Genomic DNA, 26,666 nt, shown 5'->3' with positions numbered 1-26,666 from the left:
TTATGCCATACATTTACCACTAAAAAATACCCAAAAAGAATTTAAAAAATTGAAATAAAAATTGAAATTTTAATACATTCTCACTGCATCTCTGTACATTGTCTTGTGACATCTTATAATATACACATATCTCATTTCAAAGGCCAATGTGGAAGAATGTTCTGCAGTTAGAAAAGTTAGGCAAATCATAGCACGTCTATCAGAGCGAATGCTGTGCAGTTGTTTGAAATCACAATTTTGAATACTATTTAATTTTGAGAACATGGTTACAATATGATATGATAATGTTTACAAGGACAAATATAGTGTCTGGCTGGCTCCCATTATAGCCCCAGGCCCTAACTGAGAGCACTTGTTATGCCCTTAATAAATATTTATTGAATGAAAAAGTGAATTACCAAAGCAGGATACTGACTTATATATGTAGTGTGATTCCAAAAACTGATATAACAAAGATTAAAGAAATACCTACTATCTGTGTGTGTGTAAAATTTTTAAAAATTTCTATGATGAGTTCCATAATGCTAAACTAAAACTCAAGGCAGATATGGATTAAAAAGGTTAAGCTTAAAATATAATCTGACTGTCCAATTGAATGGTAATTTTGAAAGGATAAACGATAAAGTTTGAAATATAGAGAATATAAAATGAGTATTTCAAGACTCCAAATTTTCTACCTCTGAGGATGGACTAAGAGGAAGTTGTAAAAGATTTTTTCTTATTTAAAGGTTATTATAAATCAGTGTGTTGCTCTGGCCTCTTTCTTCGGGAATGCTGGAAAACTTGACAACCCTTGCCTTCTGATTCCTCAGAATATGTACCTTTATGATAGGGATTCCCACTCTTCAGTGTTCCTAAGAATTTTCTGAGGAGCTTGTTAAAAATATAGATTCTGGAGCTCTACCCTCTGAGTCTCACATTTAGAAGGCTTGAGGACCGGTCCAGAAATCTATATTTAATCCCCTGCCCCTCTGGGGTTCCAATCCACAGGACGGGAGGATCACAGACAGAAATCATGGAGAGCAGAACAAGCTTTTTGCCCGAAATCATACAGAATATAGAACCTTGCAACACTGCCCACTGCACGCTTGAGTGGCTCAGAATGACAGGGGGGTGGGACTTAAAAAACCTATGCTCCCTGCTAGTGTCACCACACAGCCAAAAACCGCATAAACATGAGGGCTATTAAAAACAGCAGTGCCTAAACTGAGGTCAGGATGGATGAGCCACTAGCAGTTGAAAGGGGGCTTTTTATCAAATGGGACTGGTCTAAAAGCCCAAAATGCAAGTGACCAAGAAAGTGTTAGAGAAGAGACTTGCCTGGAAAGGCCAAGCTGCTTCCAGAATGATGGGAGCTGTAGGAAGGGCTTTCATGCTTGGAGAAGCCTTGGATGATGGCCATTTTCTGCAAAGCTAAAGACTGTGCATGGGTCTTAAGCCCCATGGGAAGGGACAGGTATTATTTTAGCTGAAGGAAACAGAGCTGACCCTTGTACAGTGAAAGACTTATGGCTGCCAACCCCCAAACAGTGGAAAATCCGCATATAACTTTTAACTCTCTTAAAACTTTTTTTATTTTTATTTTTTGAAACAGTCTCACTCTGTTGCCCCAGGTGAGAGTGCCATGGTGCCAGCCTAGCTCAGAGGAACCTCAGACTCCTGGGCTCAAGTGATCCTCCTGACTCAGCTTCCCAAGTCACCAGGACTACAGGTGCCTGTCACAATGCCCAGCTAATTTTTCTTTCTTTCTTTTTTTTTTTTTTGAGACAGAATCTCAAGCTGTTGCCCTGGGTAAAGTGCTGTGGCATCAAGCTCACAGAAACCTCCAACTCTGGCTCAAGTGATTCTCTTGCCTCAGTTTTTCTATTTTTAGTAGAGACAGGGTCTTGCTTTTGCTCAGGCTGGTTTCTAACTTGTGAGCTCAAGCAATCCACCCACCTTGGCCTCCCAGAGTTCTAGGATTACAGGCATGAGCCACTGGTCTAATTTTTCTATTTTTAGTAGGGACGGGGTCTCACTCTTGCTCAGACTGGTCTCAAACTCTTGAGCTCAAGGAATCCTCCGGCTTCCACTGGGAATCCTCCAGAATCCACTCAGCTTCCCAGAGTGTTAATATTACAGGTGTGAGCCACCACGCTGGCCCAACTCTCCTAAAACTTAACTACTAATAGCTTATGTTGACCAGAAGCTTTGCTGATAACATAAACAGTCAATTAATGCATATTCTGTATGTTCTATCTATTGTATGCTGTATTCTTACAGTAAAGTGAGCCAGAGGAAAAAAATTTAGTAAGAATATCACCATTGACAAACTTTGATTCTCGATGGATAAAAGATTAAAATTTAAGACATGAAACAATAAAAATTCTAGAAGAATGTGTAGGGAAAATTCTTGACAAAATTGGCCAGGGAAAAGATTTTATGTAGGATATCCCTTTGACAATTGCAGCAACATCAAAAATAAATAACTAGGATTTGATCAAGCTAAAAAGCTTTTGCACAGCTAAGGGCACCACAAACAAAGAAAACAGCGTTCGGAATGGGAGAAGATTCATGTGTGTTATGAATCTGACAAAGGCCTGATAACTAGAAGCTACAGTCAACTCAATTTAAACTGTAAGAAAAGAGCAAACAGCCCCTCCTGTAAGTGAGCAAGAGACTTCAACAGAAACTTCTCCAAAGATGAGAGGCAAAAAGACATTCTTCTCCAAAGAACGGCCAAAAACACATGAAAAAATGCTCATCGTCTTTAATCATCAGAGAAATGCAAATCAAAACCACTCTGTGATATTACCTAACGCTAGTAAGATTAGCCCACATCAGAAAGTCCCAGATGCTGGTGTGGATGTGGAGAAAAGGGAACACTTATACATTGCTGGTGGAATTGCAAACTAATACAACTTTTATGGAAAGAAGTATGGAGAATCCTCAAAGAACTAGAAGTTGACCTTCCATTTGATCCTACAATCCCATTACTAGGTATCTACCCAGAAGAACAAAAATCCTTTTACCACAAAGACATTTGTGCCAGAATGTTTATTGCAGCTCAATTCATAATCTCCAAGTCGTGGAAGCAACCCGAATGCCCATCAACCCATGAATGGGTCAAAAAATGTATACCATGGACTACTATTCAACCCTAAGAAATGATGGAGACTTTATATCTTTTATGTTTACCTGGATGGAGCTGAAACACCTTCTTCTTAGTAAAGTATCTCAAGAATGGAAAAATAAATATCCAATGTACTCAGTACTAATATGAAACCAGTATATAAACAATTACATAATTACATGAACAATAAAACACAAATATGGCCTAGTATGGGGGCAGGGGAAGGAGGGAGAGGGGTGGAGGGGGAGGATGACTGACAGAAGGATGAAGGGCATTTGGCGGGATCTCACCCAATGAGTACATACAATGCCGGGGGCTCAGCACGCCTCCTGGGTGAGGGACTCTTTTACAACTGGAACTTTACCTTAGAAGTGAGAACAATGTAATCTAAAAATTTATACCCTCATATTAGTTTGAAATTTAAAAAAGAGAAAGCAAAAAGCAATCATAAGGAGGAGAAAATATATTTACGATTCATTAAGTGGAAATGGATCATCAGAAAGTCTTCACCCTTGCAGTCTTCACACTGAGAAGGCCGAGGAGGTGTAAACGGAACCACAGTTGCAACCTGTTTTGTCAAGAGTTAACTGTATTCAAAAAAGTTAAAGTGTGGCTCAGTCCTTGTAGCTCAATAGGCTAGAGCACCAGCCACATACACTGGAGCTGGTGGGCTCAAATCCAGCCCGGGCCTGCCAAACAACAATGACAACTACAACCCAAAAATAGCCGGGCGTTGTGGTGGGCACCTGTAGTCCCAGCTACTTGGGAGGCTGAGGCAAGAGAATGGCTTAAGCTCAAGAGTTGGAAGTTAAAGTGACTTTTGCATGACTGCACAGGGAGTTAGTCAAGTGTCAGGAATGGACTTCCATGATATTAGGGACTCACTCCCTTCCTTACATCCATAGGAACCTCTGGGGACTTTGGTAATAATCCAGTTAAGCCAAACAGGTAAGAAGGAAGCAGCCAGTAGGTAAAGCTGAGAGATGGTTCCTTTGAGTCCCTAATTAAATGATTACAGTGCTAAGGTAAAGTTCCAGTTGTAAAAGAATCCCTCACCCAGGAGGCGTGCTGAAGTCCCAGACACAGGGCTGAAGTCCCAGACACAAGGCTGCAGTCCCAGACACAGGGCTGCAGTCCCAGACACAGGGCTGAAGTCAGAGACACAGGGCTGCAGTCCCAGACACAGGGCTACAGTCCCAGCCCAGGAGGCTGAGGCAGGAGGAGGATCAATCTCTTTAGCCCAGGAGTCTGAGATAAGCCTGGGCAACATAGAGAGACCCCATCTCAAAACAAAATGACAACAACAAAGAAAGAATAAAAAGGACATTTAGTTAAAAGAGAGGCTGTTGGGATAAGAAAGTAAGGACAAAACAAGGCTTAAATTTGAAAAAGTGTATCTAGTGCCCCAACTACCAGGCATTTTGCTCCATGATTTCACTCTGGCCTCCCCACGAAGCAGCCTTTGAAAGCAAGTCAGATCCCATCCCATCATGCCTTGCTTACAGCTCTCAAGTGGTTTCCTCTCACATTCACACGTGGAATTAAATTTCAAGTCCTCACAAGGCCCCAGGAGCCCCCACTTGATCTCCCTGTTGGGCACTTCTCTAGCACCCACGGCACCATCAGCTTCCTGCCCCCCAGACAGCAGCAGCCGGGCCCCCAACGCTGGGCCTTTTCCTGCACCTTCCCCGGGTCATGCCCTCTGATCACCCTATGTAAATTACACACCCACACCTCTCCGCATCACCCTACACCCTGCTTTTTTTTGTTGTTGTTCCTGGTCCTCATCACTACTCCACATCATACTTACTTCATTGTTCATTTAGCTTTTTTCTATGTTCCCCACTGTAATTTTAGCTGCAGGATGGCCCTGGTGTGATCTGTCTCTTTCGCCCAGGAGTTTTGAGATGTTTTGAGATGGGGTCTCTCTATGTTGCCCAGCCTTGTCTTCAATGACGTGCTCCCATCACTTAGATGTGTGGGTGGCACGCAGTGCTCACTCTCACCTCTGTTGGATAAATAAATAAATATCAAAAATGCTACCGATATTCAGTCAAGAAAAATATTTCCAATAATCCTTGTGCAGCAGCAAATCAAAGTATTTTCCACTGGATTAAAAAAACATATTCTATGTTTAAAAATCCACTGTGATAGGCTATGTCTACAGACAAGTCAAAACTTGGACATGTGTTTCCTAGTTTATCTCGATGCTAATTTATTTTCTCTTTAAGATAGAAGATGATTTTTAAAAAGCTAAGTATTCTGCAGGTTTGATTAGAGTTTTGCTTGACATATTAAGGAAATGAGTGCCCCTGGGTGGGCTCCCCACCATCCGAAACCCAAGGGTGAGTTGTGCAGGCAGAGTGCACATCCCACCGGTGTCCCAGCAGGAACCATCTGTTCCCGGGCATGGAGGAAGAGGGGCACATGGCCCTTGTAAGTGGAGTGTGGGAGGGAGTAACAGAACTCAGCAGTATTTCATTCTCATTTGTTTTGTGCAAGAAAGAGAAAACTTTCCAGGCAAAATCTTTGCACACGTGGAGATAGAGTACACACATTCAATGGTGTAGCGTCGGAAGTGGTTAGGTAATGAGGCTGGATCCCAGCCCTGGGTGACTGAGACTTCCGGAACATTTTTCCATCAGTGTCATTGGGACAGAACTCACCTATATATTCAGATTTGGGATAATTCAGCCCTCACTGAAGTTCGATGACTCTAAAAAGCATTCATCTGAGCAAATTAATGGTATCTGGAATGGGCCAGATGGAGCCTTCCAAACCCACTTAACAGAGCCAATTGAATAGGAAGACTTTGGCTCATCTTCTTTTTACGTAATTTTATGATTGTGCCTTACTGATTTGTTAAAATAGACCTGTCTTCCTCTTGACAACACATCAGCCATTCAAGTTATAGCAGGTGTTTGAGGATAGTAAGCCGAAGATCTTCGTAAATGCTCAGTGGCAGACGGCAGTAACTCCCAGGCTTCCCCTGCTCCTTCCAGCAGCATAGCTCTTGCCTGCCAACAACCTACGAATGGACCTGTGGATACCTTGTTTCAGTGTGTGAGTTTCAGAAGGGACACAGCGAGTCACCAGTTGCTGATTACCTTTCTAAAATGAGAAATGAAGCCTTGAGAACCCCGGATTGAAACTCCCTGGAAGGAGCAGCTTGTTTATCACTAGCAACCATAGGAGGTAAAAGAAAAGTACTTCAAAGAGAGAAAGTTCTCTGTATGTGGGTATATGGTGCCTAATGCACATGCTTAGAATACCTTTTACAGAAACAGATCAGAATGACAAGGAAATGTTGTGAACTATGAAAAAAAGTAGACTTGGGCACGTAGATGACGCTGAACACGAAGGTGAACTTTTTGATGGTAGCAAATGTTCCCTAATCTGTACATTCTCTATGTCCTGAGCCCGACATCTTGTACATGATGAACGTTCTGTGAATGTTTCTGGAATTGCATCTGTTTTGTCTTCAGTAGACTTGATGCAGAGCCGCCCCGATCCATGCAAAACAAAGAGTATGCAAGCAAATATTAATGTAGGCTGGCCTGGTTTTAAAACTGCCTCAATTTCAAAGGCTAGAGATTTAAAGAAATATTTAACTAAGCCTCTGTTTATGGTTTGTTTTGGAAACAAATCTGCAAAACATTTTTAATAGGGGTTAATAAAGATAGTTGATAGAATGGAGAGAACCCATAAAAAACAAAGCACTCAGGTCATGTTTTTGTGAGTGGCCAAATCCCCAGGAATGAGAAGATTTAGCTAATCTTTCCAATCACATTCTCTTCTCCCCACCCCCATTTCCTTGGAATTATGTTATCTCTGCTCATCTTAAAAGCTCAGAAGCCTTTTGAATTGGAGCGGCTTTCAAAGGACAGTCAAGGGTCACCTTTGGAATATTAAAGGAGAGTGGATTACAGGAGCGGGAGGGAGGAGAGCAGGTGGTGCTGGACGCAGCCATGTACAGACCCAGGGCCAAGAATGAGAGGGGAACTCCACGGAAGCTGTGTGGGCCAAGAGAAAGCCTTCCAGATTGATAGCAAAGAGAGAAGCAACACTGGAGTAGCCCACATTTAACAGGCGTCTGGGCCATGATATTGCAAATTAGGAACAGAGGGAATGAAAATGCCTGTGGTGAAATCAACAAGGCAATGATGCCCTTTTGACCAGAGATGCACTGGCTCTGTTAGAGACAGTAGAGACATGAACCTTGTAAAATTAAAAGTCAGGTACTGTTTTATTTATTTATTATTTTTGAGACAGAATCTGTCACCCTGGGTAGAGTACCATGGTGTCATCACAGCTCACAGCAACCTCAAACTCTGGAGCTCCAGCAATCCTCTTACCTCAGCCTCCAGAGTAGCTGAAACTACAGGTGCCCACCACAATGGCTGGCTGGTGGTTCTCTTTTTAGTAGACACGGGATCTTCCTCTTGCTCAGGCTGGTCTTGACCTCTTGAGCTCGAGCAATCCACCAGCTTTGGCCTCCCTGAGTGAGTTGTCACATGCAGCCAGGTACTGTTTTAAGTGAAAGATAAAATTCTATGGAATTTACAGCCCTCTTGACACTTGTGTCTTAGAATCTTAAGGCTTTAGGATACATAGAGCAAATTCCTTCTCAAAAGACTTCTGAGTCATTTAGCTTTTAAAAAATCTAACAGTTTTCTGACTCTTTATCCATCTTTCATTGATACTACTCTTATTTTCATTTTTCAAGTACAGTCAATGGATATTTAATGAGGCCTTAGTATGAGCTGAGCATTGTACTGACACTTGGGGGAGGAGAACCCAAGGACAGGCCCTGATCCTTAGTAGCAGTTAGTTATGATTTACTTTTTGTGGGATGTGGCAGGGAGCAGATAGGAAAGGGGATCATGACTCCCTTTAAAATCTAATGAAGTTTAAGGAGCCTCTCCACAAACGTTCTCACACCGGTGGGAAGAGTCAGGCGCACAGAGCATGGAGCAAGCGGTATAGAAACTTCTTATTGTTGGGTGGCGCCTGTGGCTCAAGGAGTAGGGCGCCGGTCCCATATGCCAGAGGTGGTGGGTTCAAACCTATCCCTGGCCAAAATCCAAAAAAAAAAAAAAAAGAAACCTCTTATTGTTGCTGTGTAGTCCACCTGTTCTAAGCACTGTTTGTGAATTCTTTATTTAATTTGAAACCTCAAACCTCTCCCTTGAGACACATGCTATTATGACCCCCATTTTCCTTTCAGGGCCATGGGGGCTCAGAGAGATGTGCCCTTCAGCAATTGGAAAGTGGCACCAGGCCTGAGAACAGGCTCTCAGGCTCCACTGTCCACATGCTCCCCCAGCACTGTGGGTCTGGGGTGTGGGGATGGCCAGGGCCTGGAAGGGATGGCCACAGTCAGCCCATGATGGACCAAAGGGCGTTTGTGGGAAGTTAGAGCAGGCAGCCCCCAGATACTTCATTGCCACATGGCAGAAAATTGTCTGCGCAATTTTACAATCATTACACTGTGAACAGCACACTGTGTGGTTGTGCAGAGCCCAGCAGTGTGTGCAGCCCAAGGAAAGTCTGAATGCGGAGGGCCTGCTGTGTTCTGGGCCCAATTCAGACAGCTCTGTGGACACAGTCAAGTTTTGAACTGGATTTTTAGGAATATTAGTCTGTCAGCAGAGGGCAGGATGGATTTTTCTATTTATTTATGGAAATCTGAATTATAAAGAACTGGCTATTTTTTGAAGAAAAATTTTTCTTCTCAACTTTGTCATCACATGGAAGGACAGAGTTAGATGTGTACTCATATTTAATGTAATATTCACTTAAATAAACATTTTCTAAAAATTATATAATGAGGACACTTGTAGTAAAAGTGCAGTCCTAATATGTGTTGTGTTGTTTGGTAACGCTGCTCCTGAAGGAGGGGTGGGGGAGGCTGGGCTGGCCATCATGCAGGGGCGGTGTCGGGCCGTGAGAGGGAGAGTCTTCCAGGCTGAACAAGGGTCCGGATGGAGCTCCGAGGCTGGGCCTGTGGGAGGCGGGCGCTACTCAGACCTGGGCCACTGGGAGCTCTGCTGTCTTCACTTTGTTGAGCTCATCCCCTCAACTCGTTTGGTAACAGCTCTCTTCTTATTCAACTTCAGTCCTAGGGGAAAATACGACTTTCTTTTCCAGTGTCGCAACACTTTCTTCCATTTTTCCCATGGTAAAGCAAAGCAACATAGTCACACAAACTGAACTCGCTTCCATTTCTGGAAGGAGAATATAGGTTGTTGTGTGTGTGTGCACAGAACTAGAGAAGGCAAGTAGCCAGGGTTAGTCACATTACAGAATTCCAGGAGAAAAATCTAGACACGGTTAAATGTGTGTTTAATTGCATTAAAAATAGCAACCAAAGGCCGTCCTTACCCTTAACTTTCCTCCCTCCCTTCCTCACTATCAGGAGGCAATCAAAACATACTTACCAAGAGTCTATTTTGTATCCGACATAGTGTCAGTATTGGGAATTCTGAGACATGTCTGCCTGCTAAGGGCTGAGCTGTAGGGGCTAACACCTGAGTGTTTTGAAAAAGCTAGCGAGCGATTAACCCATAGAAAAACTGTCATTTTGGTGCCTCTATGATGCATTGTAAATATGGAGTGTGGGCACACCTGTGAGTCCCTTTCTTCAAGTAAACTGCAGATGCCATGCCAAATAGATGAGAGGGGCCACGCAGGCTTTAAAAACTGGGGTGCGTACCTTGGTCTTCCCGCCCTCCCCTGGAGGCCCTACAAACACCTCTCTAAAAACCTAAGGCTTCTCAGAGCTCAGCTTAAACACCCTGGGACTAGGACCAGGTCTTTCCCATTCTGAGAACTGAATGCATATTTCACTTTTGTAAAAATTTACATATGTTGAGGTCTGCGCACAGTATACGTAGTGTGTGTATCGTACTTTTAGGAGATCAGATGTTCTCTCTTTGTGACTCCTAAGCAATTGTACATTCAAACTGCTATGTATACATTTACTTTAATTTGACTTGTATTCTGGTTAAATCCTCATACCTACCTGTTTGAAGCCATCAGATTGCGGAGAATGTATGAATACAGGGTATGTGTAAGCAATGTCGATACTGCTGTATAACCCCATTACCAAAGACCAGATCTGGATGAGGCTGGATTGAACTCTTATTGATGCTTTTTCACAAAGGCAGCAGAAATTGAATTGATGGTGCTATTAGGTTGTCAATACCAGTGTCTCCCTTTCTTCCCAGATAAGTATACATGAAGCATTGCCCATGCAGTCATTTTAACCTCCTAAGGGCAGAGGAGCTGTAGATGTTCAAGGTGATGATCCAGATGAGATGTGTCCAATGTCTAACTGCATGTTAAATGCTTTGTAGAAGTCAGAACTCCTGTTTGATTGATTATTATGTTGTTATTTCAACCTACAGGTTTATGTTGATGAGCTGTTTGGCTTATTTGCTTGTTTATGTTTAAATACAAGTACATCTATTTTCATCCTTAATTGGACTCACTTCTAAAGTATAAGCATAGTTAACAGTACATGGAGGGATAGAGACCCTAGATGGATGCTGACGGGGAAAAGGAAATGGCACATTTACTCGAGGTGCAGAGAAAAGACAAGAGACTCTTCAATTGTGCCCATAGATGTGCATTGTTGCTAAATGAAATGCCATTCTCCGACACCAAAAGAAATCAGATACTTGCTGTTTTATTTTTTCCTTTCAAGATGATTTGGGACATTCATTGTAGCCAAATATTCCCTAGATAAAGTGTTGAGTATTGGGGTGGTGGTGCTGGTAAGAAGTGTAATTTGCCTACAGCACCAACTGAACAGAAGCTCTACACGCTATTTCATGTGTGATGATCTTTCTTGCCTCTAACACAGGATCCATCAAACTGGGAGTCATCAACTCATATAGTGGGTTGACTTGCTGATGGCCTAAGCCAAAATTTACATGCACAACTGGTAGGTTCTTTTGGGTAGATAACAGTACTCAGAGATGGTTAGGGATGGGTGAGCGTTTGTCACATCATCCACAACCCTTCAATCTAGTTATAATGAAAACAAGTTCTTAGGCCGAGAGTTGCCATACATGCAGATATTTCTTAAACTTTTATCACCAACCATTTCAAAATAGTTTTTTCAGTCTGTCTGTAAGCCTGATGAAGTCACAGTTCTCTGTCATTTGAAGTGAACATAACCTATCTTGCATGAAAGATTCACTAAAGGAGATAGGGCAAGGTTCTAGAAGCACGATCTATTTCTCTCGTAGTCATCATCAGACAACTAATACTCTCAGACCCAAAGGCTGGACATGGGATGGTTTGGGGATCAAGTCTTAGGCCCCCAGCCCAAGGGCATAGACAATAGAACTTACTAAATTCTTAAAATTCTCTGGCTCCATGCAAGGGTAGGGAATGTCTCCAAAATATTTTGGTTAATACACGTATTTTGAATATGACTAACTAAACCAAAGGAGAACATATTTTGACCCTCCTTTAAAGCAGATCAATTTGGCATTCATTGTATGCAAATTAATATAAATCATACTAAACAGCAAAATGCAGGGTGAGAGAATGGTAGATGGTGGACGGAGGTGAAGAAGCTATAGTTTGTGGTGGTGGCCAAGCATGGAATGTGGTCTTTCCAATTAAATGCTAGGCCAGGAACGTGGACCCAGGATGGAGCCTGGCGGTTGGCAAACTTTTTTTGTGAAAAGGGCAGATAGTAAGTGTTTTAGGCTTTGCAGGTGACTCTGCTGCTGGGAGCCATTAAAGGCTACTCATTCCTGGAAATGAGTGACTTGGCCCTACAAGGGAGGGTCTGGACAGCACACAATAGTGTCCCCTACAGCATATACAGTACAACTTCCTAGGTGACCCTCCCTGCTTTGACCCCCTGCTTAAGTTGAGCTGATCTTCACAGACCAGAATGCACCACATGTATACATCTGTACAGTAGGCCTCGTTCCTTACGTTGACCACCTCGTATGTTGACCAGTCTGTTACAGTCCCTTGGGTGGTCAACTTACAGAGTTTCTACTGTATTGAGTCTTCTACAACTTCAAGGCCTTAGTGACTTCTGCTTGGAAGGCATGGAAAGAAAAGTAATCCACAAATGCCTTAATGTGGAAGCAGTATTATAGAAAATTGTCTATCTGTGTAATACTGTCTATCTTTCAATGTATATTCATATACATTGTCTGTACATTGTCTCACTCAAGTCTCACAATATCCCCTGTGAGCTATAGAAAGCCATGTTGGTATGGAAACCAAGATGGAAGAGACAGCAATTCACTCCCGTCCTAGTCATTAGTGTTAAATCCTGCAGCCTGTGAGGTCTGCAAAAGCCCACGAGGCCCTGTCCCCTAAGTCTCTTTAGTACTTTATTATCTAACCTCAGCATTCACTTGGAATTTTGAATGCCATGCTTGATTTTCACAGAATACTCATCCTATTTATGTTGGGATAGGATTAAATACAATTTCAGCTCCATTAACTATAAAGTGGAGAGACACGGGGGAAAGAGAGAGCAGCTGAGAATGTTGGGTTGAGGAAGGAAGTCTAGTTGGGAGCAACATTTTGCTGTGAAAATTTACTGTGAGATAATCAAGGGAATGTATGTAGAAGCTTTGCAATTAAATACACTGTAATGCAAATTGGTGCCTGTTGAATATTTGCTGGAAATGTGGTATTTTATGCTTTTCTCCAAACAATTTTTGCTTACAGTCTAAAAGCTACTTTTAAAATAAAATAATCAGTTCTGAGTGAATTTATAGTCCTTTTAGTGTCCTTCTTTGATCTTCCTAAGTTTTCAAAATTTCCTACCATATATATATGTATATATGCATATGTGTATATATGCTTATGTGTATATATATATATGTCCCTTCCTATATGCATATATATATTCATAAATCAAAAAACACTTACAAAAGATAAAACGTCATCTTATTTAAAAATTATTGGAAAAAGGGAGGAAACATTGAATGTTAAAAGTTAGAAATATTTTATAATTTCGGGGACTACTAAACTAATGAATAAAACTGGTTATTGGTAAAAGAAAGAGAAAAATGAGCGGTGCCTATGGCTGAAAGGAGTAGGGTGCTGGCCCTATATGCCGGAGGTGGCGGGTTCAAACCCAGTCCCCGCCAAAAAACACAAAAGAAAAAAAAAGAGAAAGAGAAAAATTGCTTTTCTCCATGACCAAGGATAACAATATTCATACTCAAAGTTTCCTCTACCCCAAACCCACCAAGAACTAGTTTCTTCCTCTTAATCCTTTGTAATTTTGATTTTTACCTCTTTTCAGTGGGAGAAATTAAACACAAAATATGATGTTCCATTTGCATCTTAAATTAGCTGTAGGTAACTTGTTGTTGCCTTTTTGTCTTAAGTTGAAATGTGGCGTTTTGCAGGGGTGAGAGGATCCAATACATTTTTCCTTTTTTTTTAGGCCTTTTAGAAAACACGGAGTTGTTCCTTTGGCCATATACATGCGACTCTACAAGAAAGGTGATATTGTAGACATCAAGGGAATGGGTACTATTCAAAAAGGCATGCCACACAAATGTTACCATGGCAAAACTGGAAGAGACTACAATGTTACCCAGCATGCTGTTGGCATTGTTGTAAACAAACAAGTTAAGGGCAAGATCCTTGTGAAGAGGATTAATACATTTTTTCTTTATAGCAAATATAATTTTTCTATTGAATTCTAGAAATAGATCTTTTGTATATAACTTTGCATTTGGTACTTCACAGGCAAACGAAGGTTTCCTTCGCTTATTGAAGCCTGCCTATCTTATTTACATTTCTCTCAAAGCTGCTCTGATTGCCTGCTTTATAGTTGGTTTGTATGTACATAAAAATGTGCTGGACCAAGTTCAAGGTCGGTTTGGAGAGGTGTGGGTATTTCCATCGTGTGGCTGCCCCTGGACACGGCTGCTTTGCTGAGTTAATGACCTCACTATCGTTAGTTTCTCTGACTATAAAATGAGAATGACTATGCTTACGAAAACTCTGTCCGTTAAATTATCGAAACGCTTTAGCTGAATTATAACTCTGTTTATATGGTATTATTTTTAGCAGCCTGGTTAAAGAAAAGCCCAAGTTGAATTCTCCTCCTTACTGCAGTGTCCTGCGTCTACTCTTAAAGATTTTACAACAGAAATACACTGGATATCTCTATTTAAAATGTGAAAGGATATCAGAAATTTGCATATGATGAGGGTATATATTCAGTTATTATATAACAAATGATCTATTACTGCATGCTAACTGTACATAAATTAACTCGAATATCAGTTAGATAAAATTGTTAGAATGTGCGAAGCACTGGGCAAATAGGTTCTAGTAGAAATCATCTAGCCTGCGATTATAGTTATTGGAAATTTGTGTTGTAATTTAAAGATAATCCAAGCTGGCACATTCAAGATATACGAGATAATATAAGGAAATAATTACAAGGAAAAGATCTCCCATGGTCAGATAATTTGGATGTACAAGGATAAACAAAATTAGACGGGTTTCTTTCCTGGTAGACTTTCCTGCTGTGTTTTCCATGTGGGCACAACTGTAGAACTCTTTCATTACAGAATAACGTTTGGGACAGGAGTTTTGTAGAATGCTTTTAAGGAAATAGTGTTTCATTACAGCCTTTTCATTTTCCAGATGAGGCCAACAGTAGTTCCGTAGCTTCCTGTGCTTGTCTAGAGGGTGAAGCTAAATGCAAGCCTGGGGACTGGACACTATCCGCTGTCTTCCCCACTGCACCTCATATGCACCACAGATTCCGCCCAGGCAGTGTCAGCCGGAGGAGTGTTTTGTTCCTACATTCTGTAGGGAAGAAGATACTATTTATAGGATGCTCTGGCCGTCACCCTTCCAGGCCTCACTGGCTCGTAGTTCATAATTAAAACTCTTGGATAATCTTTGACTTACCAAGTCCATGAACCTTGATTTTTTTTTTTCACTCAGTACCTACTGTACAGTATAGAAGGATGAAGATTTTGTTGTTTTTTATTTTTTTACACATTCCTTTAAAAAAACTTTTTTTTTGTTAAGCAGGCCAAGGCAATGTTTGAACTCACTGCCCCTGGTGTGCGGGGTGGGTACACTAACCACTGGGCTAAAATGCCCAGCTTGGGAAACTAACCTACTGAGGTTCCAGATTCAGCTTTATATTCAGCTGTGTACCTTCGGTACAAATCACCCAGCCTCTCTGAGCCTCGGTCTCTTCCCCATAAAAGGAGGCTAATACCTTACCAAGTTTGGGTAACATTCGATGTTTCTGAAGGGCCTGTCTGGTAAAGTATTCAATGAGTAGGACCAGTTTTTGTTCTTTAACAATACTTCAAGGAGACAAAGAATCATGGTGTAGTTTTGATGTTGATTGCAGTTGTAGGACATGGTTATAATTTTTGTGGCAATTTTGCTGATAGACTCTTCTCTTTGCACTATCCATCCTTGGGTCTCTGATGACCCTCCTGGGTGTCTGTATTGGCACATCCTGTATTCCATTCTTGCACACACTCAACACTGTTCTATACTGGACCAGTTACATGAATTGCAGAGAAGTCGCAACTTCTTCTACTGTTGTAGTAACAATTTCAGACTTTCAAGTAAGAAATCTCCATCAATTCTATTTTATTCCTCTCCTGTACTGGCTATTTCTGTTCCTGTTTATTGCTGCAGAGATCCTGGTACAGGTTGAAATTGCAGCTCTCTTACATTTCTGTGAGCACCTGTGTAAGTGTGTGTCAGAAAATCCTTTCTTCACTCCCGCAGAAAGGATTTCAGAGTGCCATGGCTCCTGGCAGGGAGAGGATGACTTCCAAGCCAAGTGCTACTTGAAAGAGGCACTCCCCCATCACTTATAAGACGGTACTCAGTGGTTACTGCTTGTGACACATTTTCAAATGGACCCCCCAGTGGCTGCAGCTGTGATTAAAAGCTGTCTGCTCACCTCCTCACTGGGAGTTTGCTGTTTAACCATGTTATGTGTGTGTGTGCACGCGTGTGTACATACACATCTATATATATATGTAGGTATGCACACACACACAAACACATGGGCTGCAGCTGCATTATGGAAAATGCAAAGTGTTTTGTAAGGGGCAAAAAATCAAATGAGTACTTGAATGATAAACTCTTGAATTTTCTAAGCTGAAGCCCGAGAGAGGCAGTAGTTGGGAACCCAGCCATGTATGATGTACATAAACGTAATTTAAAGAAGAGCTAATGGTCAGTGAATACAGACCATCTGCCAGTACATGCTTTGCACACATCAGCCAGACAGAACATCTTGAAGATTTAAGTGCACTTGAACTCAGCAGCTGCATTTCAGCTCCTTTCTATGGTTCAGAATTTAGTTTGACCCTTCATGAATACAGCACAATTAGAATATGCGTTTTGAAGTTTATTCTCTGGCACATTAATAATTTTAAGGGTTAATATTTAAGATGTTCTCTGGCACATTAATAATTGTGTTTGGCTTATCATAAGGGTGGCTACTCTTAAAGTAAATATGCCATCAGCATTACCTTAAAAAATGCTCAAATGGGAAGTACAGCCACAGAGACTGGGTGTCTCTAAGCCACAACTCACATCCCTCCCTTTAGATCGGAGAGATTATTTTAACCTGTTGTGAAGTAAAGAGTATACTAGAATTTACACCTGGGTTCTTCACATCAAGTGATGAGTATACTTATAAACACCAGGAGGTGAGGCGAGGCGTACGGTTCCTATCCCACCCTGCCCACAACCTGAATCGGAAGAACACAAACATGCATTCATTCCTAGACACACAAGAAAGAAATCTGAGGCGATTTTGAGAATTATACCTTTTTTCCCCTCTGCTTGCCTACCCCTCTATCCCCCAAGGTTCAAGCGCTCCAAATCCTCCCAACCAGACTCAGTAAACAAAATGTCAATCTATCACCGGCAAATTTAGGCTGACAATATTGCGCATCGACCACATTGATTACATTGATTACATTTCAGATATTTACAAAACAGTGAGACAAGCCTAATTTATTTTGTGAAGAGTTCAAGGAAGGTATCACCGTTTCAGAGGGGGGAAACAATGGAGAAATGTTTGTGGTTGCTATCTGCAATAATCTGATCCTGACAGAGAGTAGTATTTTATTTAGTAATTAACAGTGTAAAGGGGAGAGGAGCTGTCATGTTGGTTCTTAAGCTGGGGAATGTGATGAAAGATGATATCTGCGATCTCATCCTTTCCACTTGTTTAGGATTGTCAGGATGAGAAATGTCAGCATTATGAAAGCTCGGCTCTGCTCTTGATATGATAAAACCCTTCAAAAGCCAGTCTCTCTCTCCCTTGCACCCCTCCTCTCTCTCTCCCTCTCTCTCTGCACTTGCTTTTTTATTTATCCTGTTTTGTTAGATGGCAGAAATATAATTCTTTTCTTTCTTCCTATTATAAGCCACCATTTTTGTTTTATTATATGTTTCACAACCCCTAATGCCCCACTGAAAATTACCTTGTTAAATGACAGTGTTTCAAAGCCATGAATCCTTTCCACCATTCCCTCAGAGGTTTGAAACAGTCAACAGACTGTAAAGAATAAATAATAAAAAAGTATTGATTATTTTGATGACTGTGAGATTCAATTAAGTATTAATTTTGCCCTCCAGTGGACCTATCAAGGTATTCAAAAGGGAGGATTCGGCTCAGCTAAATGCGTGCTGAGTGCTTCAGCCTCAAATAGGGAGAAAATGTGTTTACCTACAGTATTTGAAGAAGTGCATTGATGCACAGGGTCCAATATTTAAGTGCTGTGCAAATTAAGCCCTGGTGACAGTGACATTGTTTTCAGTGGTATGAGTATTGACTAAAGAAGTGCATTTGATGACAGCTTAAACTATTTGTATTGATTAACATTTTCATAGATTATCATGTGTCATATCAAATTCACTTTTTAGGCGTGAATACATTAAAAAAAAAAAAACAGGCATACTGCAACCAATGTAATGATGGGACCCGGGAGCGTGCCGCCCCACCTGTTCCCTGTGCTGGTCACCTGTTTCCTGTTCTGGAACCATTTAGGCATGAACCTGGCAATAAATAGCTCCTAGATCACGCAAAAAGGGCACTTCTTGCCTTTCCTTTCCTTCTGCATCTGATATTTATGCCCAAACAACATTGTGCAGCTTAGTTTGCAAATGGAATAAAAGGCTATACTTGGAGAATATTTCTGATCCTAAAATGCCCTCCTAGATGAGCTGAAGAGATAGCAGATCTCCATTATTAGGGGGGAAATTTGCCTTTTTTGGAGGTGATTTTTGTTTTCTCTTTCTTTAATTCTCTGGGTGTATGATGCTCTAGGTATCCGAGTTATCGAACACAGTTTGTAAGTATTTTTCCAATTCCTTTAAAATTTTTTAAACCAATTTTTGTATGTTGTGTTGTGTATTACTTGCTTTAAAAAATGTTCATTAGATTTGGGGTCAGCTTGTGTCCCCAATCTGGGACCTGTGAAGTCAACTTCTGAGGGTGCTTATAGAATTTACATAAGAAATATCTTTTATTCCTTTGAAAGCGTTTTTTTGAGGTCTCTTTTTTCCCTATCTCTTTTCTGTGCTCTTGGGATAGGGTTTAATTGCTTCTCCCCTGGGGAGAAGGCTTCTTAAAATAGTCCGTGGTTCCTCCATAGGGGCGCCTTCCTTTTTAGTATGTTGGTGAAGTACAAGCCCAGCACTTTCTTTTTTCTGAGTGCATTAAAGACAGAACAAGGTGTAAAAACATTCACACAAAAGCACATCCCACAATTAAAGCCGTGTTGGTTAGGTTGCTTTCAAAGAAGTTTTTTTTTTTTTTTTTTTTCCTCCGAAGCCTCCTGAATCTCTCACATGCTAGTTGAGCTTTAATAGGGTGGGGAGTAATGGAGAACTCATCGGATCTGTAATAGCTCTTCACTTGACTGCAGCCAGCAATAACAGCGGGAGCAGTCAGAGATAAGAGAGAGAGGGAGAGTGTGTGTGCCGAAGGGAGAGAGAGGGAAGGGAGAGGCAGAGAGGACACGCACTCTAAAGCTGCCACTTTTTTTTCCTCCCCTTCACTCTTTTCGCCCATCCTAGGATCCAATGATAGCTGGACAAGTCAGTAAGCCCTTGCTGTCAGTGCGGAGTGAAATGAATGCGGAGTTGAGAGGTGAGGACAAGGCTGCTACTTCAGACAGCGAGCTGAATGAGCCCCTGCTTGCGCCAGTGGAATCAAATGACAGCCAGGACACTCCCAGCAAGCTCTTCGGTAAGTCTGTCTAGGTATTTCATTTCAGCCCTACCATGTTGTCCGGAAGAGCAATCCGCCCCCCACTCTCTCCCCCCCTTTTATTCTGTTGTTCATTCAATTTTCTTGTAAGTATTGGAAAGGAGCTTCTCATCCTGGAGGTGCTAAGCCACCGACGCTGATTCCAGCTGGCTAGGAGAATGTCCTCCAAACTTTTACCAACAAGGAACTTACTTGCTGCCTATTTTTGACTTGTCAAATATTTGCTGGAGTCCCCAGGCTGGAGATTATTAGGGGGGAAAAAAAAGAAAGTAGTCATAATAATCAGGAAATCAGTTCCATTGTGAGAATTGGTTAACATTTACTGAATAAATATCGACTCAGTTTCTGGTTGCTTTGCAGCCTTTTGTTAAGGGGAAGGTGAGTAAAGAGTTATTATCTGTCGTCTAAAGACGGGAGAGGAGAAACTGAAAATATCAATACAAGTCGTGCTATGCCAGGTAAACAAAAGTGGCTACAAATGGCTCAAAGAAATAACATTCTGTCATCACAATCGTAATGACTGTGTCTTCTTTTAAAAGGGCGATGAGGAAAGAAAACAGGTTCTTTGATTCTCTCCCCTACCCCTCTCCCCTTTAACATTGTGTTTATAGCCTCATGCTAAAAGTGGAGGCAGCCCAGGACCTTTCAGGAATCTTTGTTTCATAAACAAAACAAGAACAAGCAGAGTGCCACGCCAGCAAAGACATCTGTCATTCAAACAGATGACACTCTGTAAGCCAACTCAAGCAACTGTGATCTCTAATCAGAAAGGGGAGGGCTGTGTTGAGGCCGGTCCCTGAGTGATAGATGTTGATAGACGTCTGTATGGGAGAAGCACTTCATGGTTTGGAGTGACATTAGCTTTTCAGAACAATTGCTCCTGAAACATCTGCTTCTCATTATTTGCATGTGTGTGTGAGTTCGTGTGTACGCACATACATATGTGTATACACTAACTTGATAAACACAGATATATCAGGCAGAGAACTGCTTAGTCTTAGTATCTCAAGTAGTCAAGCGCCTGAACTTCAAAGAAAAACATCATTGTAGAGACTGTTTAAAAAGTCATTCATTTCGTTTAAAACGTAGGCTTTGTTTATTTAATTGTTTTTAACCTCTACAAAGAAAGCTGTTTGGCAAGTTTGGTAACTCTAGTCCAGCTGCAGAGGAGGGAGCGGTCCCCTAATTATAAATGCTTACTCAAACATTAGAATGATGTTGCAGAGAAACTTTACTTTCCAAATTTCCTCTTGGCAAAACACTGTTTTCTCCTTAAAGAATATAAGAGATTCCAGTTTCAAGAAATCCTGTGACGTTACCCTTTCCTTGAAAAGCAGCAATTTTACCTCATAATTTCAATGCATAAATTTTACATACCAATGCATAAAGGTTTTAACATTTTCATCCTAAAGAAATATTTTGTTATAGTCTAAGTTTTTATTCATATAGGAAGAGTTATGTCTTGAAACAGTCATTTCCTTTTAGGAGGCTAGTAGAAGTCAGATAAAATCGTAAATTACAGGCAAAAGCTATGCTCAGGCCCCTCTGATATTAAAATATATTAAGTAAACTCTTTGATTTTTAAGGAGTGTCAATTTCAAATCCAACAGATAATTGAGCTACAGATAATCAATTATTTGTTTCTAAAATTTGCATACATTTATAAGTAAATAAATATATTTTGCAGACTTGAGCTTGGAGTCCTAACTTGTTTTCTTTCAAGTCATCCATTAAAGATCTGATTAACTTGGCTTTTTCCCAGTTGTTTACGTTTCTCCGTGTTGAACACAGCTGTTGATTCATTCTCCCATCTCGCCCCGATTTGTATGTGTAGAGAGAGAAATAAGCTTCAAAAAATCCAAAAGAGTCAAAGAGATTTGAATGAAGTTTTTTGAAAATGTATTTTTAAGGAGAATCTTTGTGGGATGCCGTTGACTGAGGAATGGTAGTTTAATTTAAAAATTGCAGTGGATTTTTGAAGGCACCCAGCTTCTTTCTGAAATTCTTAACTTCTGACTTTGTGAGAGCTAACAGAAAAATCTACATCCTGTATCTCCTATTCTTCTCATACTCAATTGTCTTTGGTTTCAAGATTGCTTTTTAAACACAATGGAAGTATTTCACAGTTTCCAATTAGTAAAGAAACTGATGGATTAACAGTTTTGAAAACTTGAGAAAAAATGGGGGACAGTATGAGAGAGAGAGAAGGGAAGGTAGATCAAGAGGAAAGCACCCCAATGTTCTTGCAAGGTTTCCTTAGCTTTGGGGGGTATTATGCTCTTATTTTTAATAGCACTAAGCTTAGCTTTAGGAATTCTAGTTTATGTAACTAACTAAAACTTTCCAGGATAATTCTTTCCAGAATTTTAAGCAACTCTGGCAACACAATTTAAGCACTATTTTATTAAACATGCATATGTTTGAATCTTTGTTTTTGTTCTTAGAGATAGTTCTGATTCTTCTCTTTGATGAATGAAAAATTGCATTCTTGATGATGAAGAATTGCATTCTTCCTGAACTGAGAGGATCCATGTTTTTCTCCAAGCAATCCCTTTCTAACAGTATCTCTCTTGCAAACTGCCATTCTTATTATATACCTGGTATTACTGAAAACTATTCCTCTTTAATAAAAGGGGCAGATTAAGACAAATCATGTGCATCTTGATATATTTAGTTTCTCTGAGAGATATTAACCAACAGCAGGAGACAAGAGGAGCTCAGTGTTTTTATTGTTCCTGAAATTTCAGTGTAAATAGATTTCTTTGAAGCCTATTCCCCCATCGGTGCCTTGTTCAAATTAGCAGTCCAGAGGACAAGTCTGTTTCTCTCACAGTATGGTACCTTCAGCCCAAAACTGCAGGAGGAAGGCTAATACCGATGCCCTCTATGGATAAACAAAGGAAATTCCAGGAACCATTGGGTCTTTTATGCCTCTCCTTAAATTGCACCTCTGCACTTAACAGCATCCAAAGGGAACATACTGTGCGGAATGTTTCAGTGCTCTGAGCAGCTCAGAATACCAGAAGGAGAACGGAGAAGCCATATGCCAGCCTAAGTAGAAAGTTCAGAAAAGGGCCCTTGTGTTTTATAAAGTAATTACATCAGGGGTAACGTTTTGCTTAACTTGAACAGCCATGGAAACTAAAGTACACTTAGGAGAGCTAGATCCACATTTCCTTGAGAAACATGTGGTTCGGTGGTTCTCTATGAGATCATTAGGTGGTGCATTATTTATTCTTGTGAAGTCTGTAGAATAACTTATCTCTTTTCTCAGCTCATGACTGTACTATGTTAAGCTCTGAGCGGTAAGAAACAGTATGGAGGAGAACAGCTTGTGTGTTGGGGGCGCTTAAGGGAATCTGGAGCCGTGTCTTACAGTGTGGGAGATCTGTGATCTGATGAGTTATGCCGTCATTTAATATGTGACTGGTGATGTACATGTTGGAAACCATTCTCAAAACTGGCCTTTGGCAAACGATCTCAAAAGGAAGAGGTGGTTGTGTTTCTCTGGTGACATTTATAGTGCTTGTGTCAATGTGGGTGCTTCACTTTTAGTTGTGCCCATCAAGAATTCAGTGTTCCACATTCTTTCAAGTTGGATGCTAAAATTCAAATGGTAGCATCAACAACTCGGTCAGGAAAATGGCCTCAGAAAGGATAAAAGTAATATATATCCCCGAAAAAAAAAATCTGTACTAAAGTTTTCCCATGCACTGTCAGCGGAAGAAGTGAGATCTCATAAAACATGCCCTAAATATTTTCTCCCCTATATAGTTGAGATTTGAAAGATGATTTATTAACAGTGTTTCTCCTGGGAAAATTTTTATTGTTTCAAGGTAAACCTCATGATTGCTTTTCTTTAAGTCCCAGCTGTGGGACTTGGGTGGCTGTGCTGGTCTCCGAGGCTTCCTCCTCAGTTGTGTTGTACCGTTCATGAATTGGGCACACAGTTCAGAGACTTGAGCTGAGATGGAACCACAGAACCATGGATAAGTGTTGTATCTGAAAAAATAAAAAGTGCGTGGTTGGTTTTTCCTCATGATACTAACTGCGTGCAATGATACTGTAAGAGTGGGTGTTTTTAGTTGTTTATCCCTGAATGGATGGAAAGGGCTGAAAGTTGGCTCAGTAATTCCTCCATGCTAGAGAATGTACAACCTATTTTGTGTTTTTTTTTTTTTTTATTTCCTTTCTGTGATCTTTCTCACAGAAACATGTATTATAAGATCCTTTTTTTCTTCAAATTGCCATCCAGTTTGACTTGATTAGAATTTATGGCGGTGGAGTCATTTTCAATGACAAAAGGATAAAGGACTAAATTGTCTGTCACCCCTTGAGACAGTGGTCTGTGCAGGTCAGTGTGGAGGTCACTGCAAGGCATTGTGGGGACTGTATGGTGGTGTGACGCTGTCTCTTGCTTGGGCATAAGTGAAGGCCTTCATTATGGGATCACTGTCTTCATTACTTTATTTAAACGTCTCTCTCAAGGTTACAATACCTTGGGTATTTATAATATTCTGATTAAATATGCTGGAGCCAATAATCAGTACATAGGGCTTAAGCCCAAGAGGGATTTGGCTGAGAGTTGATGAGGAAAATTCTCTAGAGAAATATATCTATATTTTAAATATATATCGTGCTTCTGTATCTTTAAAAGTTTCCGTAGCATATCAATTGAAATTCACACTGAATTCACTGAAAGTAGTATATTTTGCTGGGAAAATATTAAAACAGCATATTTTTAAAATCAACTAAATAACATAAGTAATCGATTTATGCAAGAACAGTCATTTAAGAAAATCAGTAGAAACCTGTATTTGTGTAGGTGAATGGGATGCATGATAAAGTATTTGTCAAAAATCAGTTATGGTTTAATCATCAAACAAGCCCTTGTCGTGCTGCTATCTGACTACTTGAGGGGAAAGTGCACATTTAGACACATTTCTTACATTTAAGAAAATCTAATGCACTGGGGTATTACTTAAAAAAATTGGTGAGAGGCTGTGTGAATTTTGATCAATTTAGTGGGTTTTTTCACCCCCAGAAAACCATTGGTAATGCTGCATTGATAAATAACTCCACTTTAAATAGCATAAATGTGTATGCTTTTAAAGAAAAATAAATCCACGCAGAGAGGCACTGATGTTTCAACTTTTCACCACGCGTGTTCATGGAGCTGTGCTCATTTCCAAGTGGCACTTCAGTGGAGGACAGGGCAAAATGTGTGACCAAAAAGTCCGTGGGGACTTTCTTAATGCCTTCCTATCCTTTTCTCTACCATGCCAGGGTGCTCAGGTCAGGCCTCTGTTAAGAAGAAAGTTCAATTTTCCAGCGTCTAAGGACACTGTGTGATAAACACATTCACAAGTCACATTGTGAATATGGTTTACCTTTTTTCCCTCTTATTTTGATTGCTGTGATTCTTATATTTCCTTGTTAAATAGTCCTATAAACAACTGGAAATAAGACAAGGTGTTAATCTGCACACCACCCCACCTTTTAATGATCCCACGTTGGACTTCTGAATGTCTTGGATGTTTCTGACTTAAAGGTTACATCGCATTCTGGTGTTTTTGTAGTTCACCAGCCCAGTTCATGTCATAATTAATAAATAGAGGTGCGTTCCAGATCCATGCTCCCAAAGCCCAGCTCTTCAGTAGATGGCTTTCTTTCCTAATTATCTGCTTTAATTATATAGTTAGCATTGTTCTTTTCAAGAATTGACCAAATAAATTTTTCTCCCACTTCAAAAATGAGATTTGAATCAACTGTTTCAAGTGGACCTTGTTTGTTAGTTGACAATAAACAGGTAATTTGTGAGGGAATGGGTACTTTCTTTGATTGATGACCTTGCTGGTTTATATTTAAGGATTAATAATACATCAGACATTCGCACATTAAAAAGAAAGTAGAGGTGAAGAGGAAGGGGTGAGGGCTCAGTTCTGCCATTGGGCGGCTGCTGATTATTCAGACCCTCCCTGGGCAATCAGAGGAGCGGGCACATTTGCCCAAAAATGCACCTGGATCCACTTAACATGTTTCTTGATTTTTTTTTTTATGCTAAAGAAAAAGATAGCAAAGTGTTTATACCAAACTGGCGCCCTGTCAGGGGGCAATCTGTATAAAGTTTCCTGCTGTCAGGTTAATAAATTTTTAAAAAATATCCAAAGGCAGAGGTAGCTAGAGAAAGCTCCTAGTAACCGTTGCCATTCTCCAGCGGATGGGTTTCCCTTTAATATCCACCCTGGCTCTGGAATTTTCTTGTTTGTTGTCTTCCTGGGTTCTGTACTTAGCTGGCGTTTTTTGTTCAGCTTTTCTTTTATTCATGCTATTCCAGTCCTGCTTTAAAAATGTTTATCCTTTTAAATTTCAAATGTCTTTTCTTTGGGAGAAGTGAGCATAATGTTTAATTTTTTATATGGTATCTTACAGTTGAAGATATACTTCATCAAGCTATGACTCTGAATGAGGTCTTAAATCTATTGACACTGGACTTTTCGGGGGGAATTATTTTCAAGTAATATTTATATTGAAAACTCATTTACTTGGGCCTTGGCATGATGGGGCCTTCTCGGGATGTCTGATTATTTGATGTGTTAAGTTGGCTCTTCATCTTTTAAATATAAACTCTCTCACCTTCTGATTGTCAAAATCAGATTTCATAAAAATATGAAGCAAGGATAGAGTTGTTCAGTGATGTCTGTTACTCTATACTGTGCTACTGGTATGAGCTATCAGAGATAGATCAAGCCTTGTTAGTGTGAGAAGTTGGGAAGAATAACGGTAAATAACTTTTGGTTAAAGAAAGTTTGTTATTCTCAGAGAAATGCCAATTAACTTTATCTTAAAACTATTCACAGATAATTTTTAAAAAACCACCTAATCAAGATGCCTAACTCTTGCGATGTCTTTGTAATAATTAGCTGCTTTTTACAGTTCCTAGCATGTCATATGAGGATCTGGATTTTATTTGAGAATTTAAAAGAAAACTCATGCTCACTTTTCCTATTTAAATGCTTTTAAGATCTTGTATGTGATAAGAATATAGTGGTTTCTTATAACTAATAAATTAGCTACCTGAAACAACACAACTAACACAGTCTAAGTCACTTTTAGTGGAGGACTGAAATGCCGTGAAGCCTATTTGAAAATGTGAGGAGGAAAAATGATCTGTTATAATTAAAGAAACTAAGTAATATCGTTACACACAAGCTAAATGCTGAGGAGGTTTGTTATGCTGGAAACCATTTGAAGATGGGTTCTGTAATAAAACCT

The 26,666-nt window shown here is 40.3% G+C and overlaps 1 protein-coding gene across 3 annotated transcripts in view; it reads left to right on the top strand.

Moving 5' to 3' along the window:
* POU6F2 (POU class 6 homeobox 2) overlaps positions 1-26,666 on the top strand; it is a 516,807-nt gene that overhangs the window by 95,481 nt on the left and 394,660 nt on the right. For 2 of the 3 annotated variants that reach the window (XM_053553938.1, XM_053553937.1), the window contains exon 1: positions 19,152-19,370. In XM_053553938.1, the coding sequence (XP_053409913.1) occupies positions 19,205-19,370 (166 nt within the window). In that variant the 5' untranslated portion in view covers positions 19,152-19,204. Of the gene's footprint in view, positions 1-19,151; positions 19,371-26,666 lie in introns of those variants that run through there. The other variant, XM_053553939.1, reaches the window with a different exon arrangement.

The sequence above is a fragment of the Nycticebus coucang genome, chromosome 11 (assembly GCF_027406575.1).
Source record: "Nycticebus coucang isolate mNycCou1 chromosome 11, mNycCou1.pri, whole genome shotgun sequence".
Taxonomy (NCBI): domain Eukaryota; kingdom Metazoa; phylum Chordata; class Mammalia; order Primates; family Lorisidae; genus Nycticebus; species Nycticebus coucang.
This window is presented reverse-complemented; position numbering and strand designations above follow the sequence as displayed.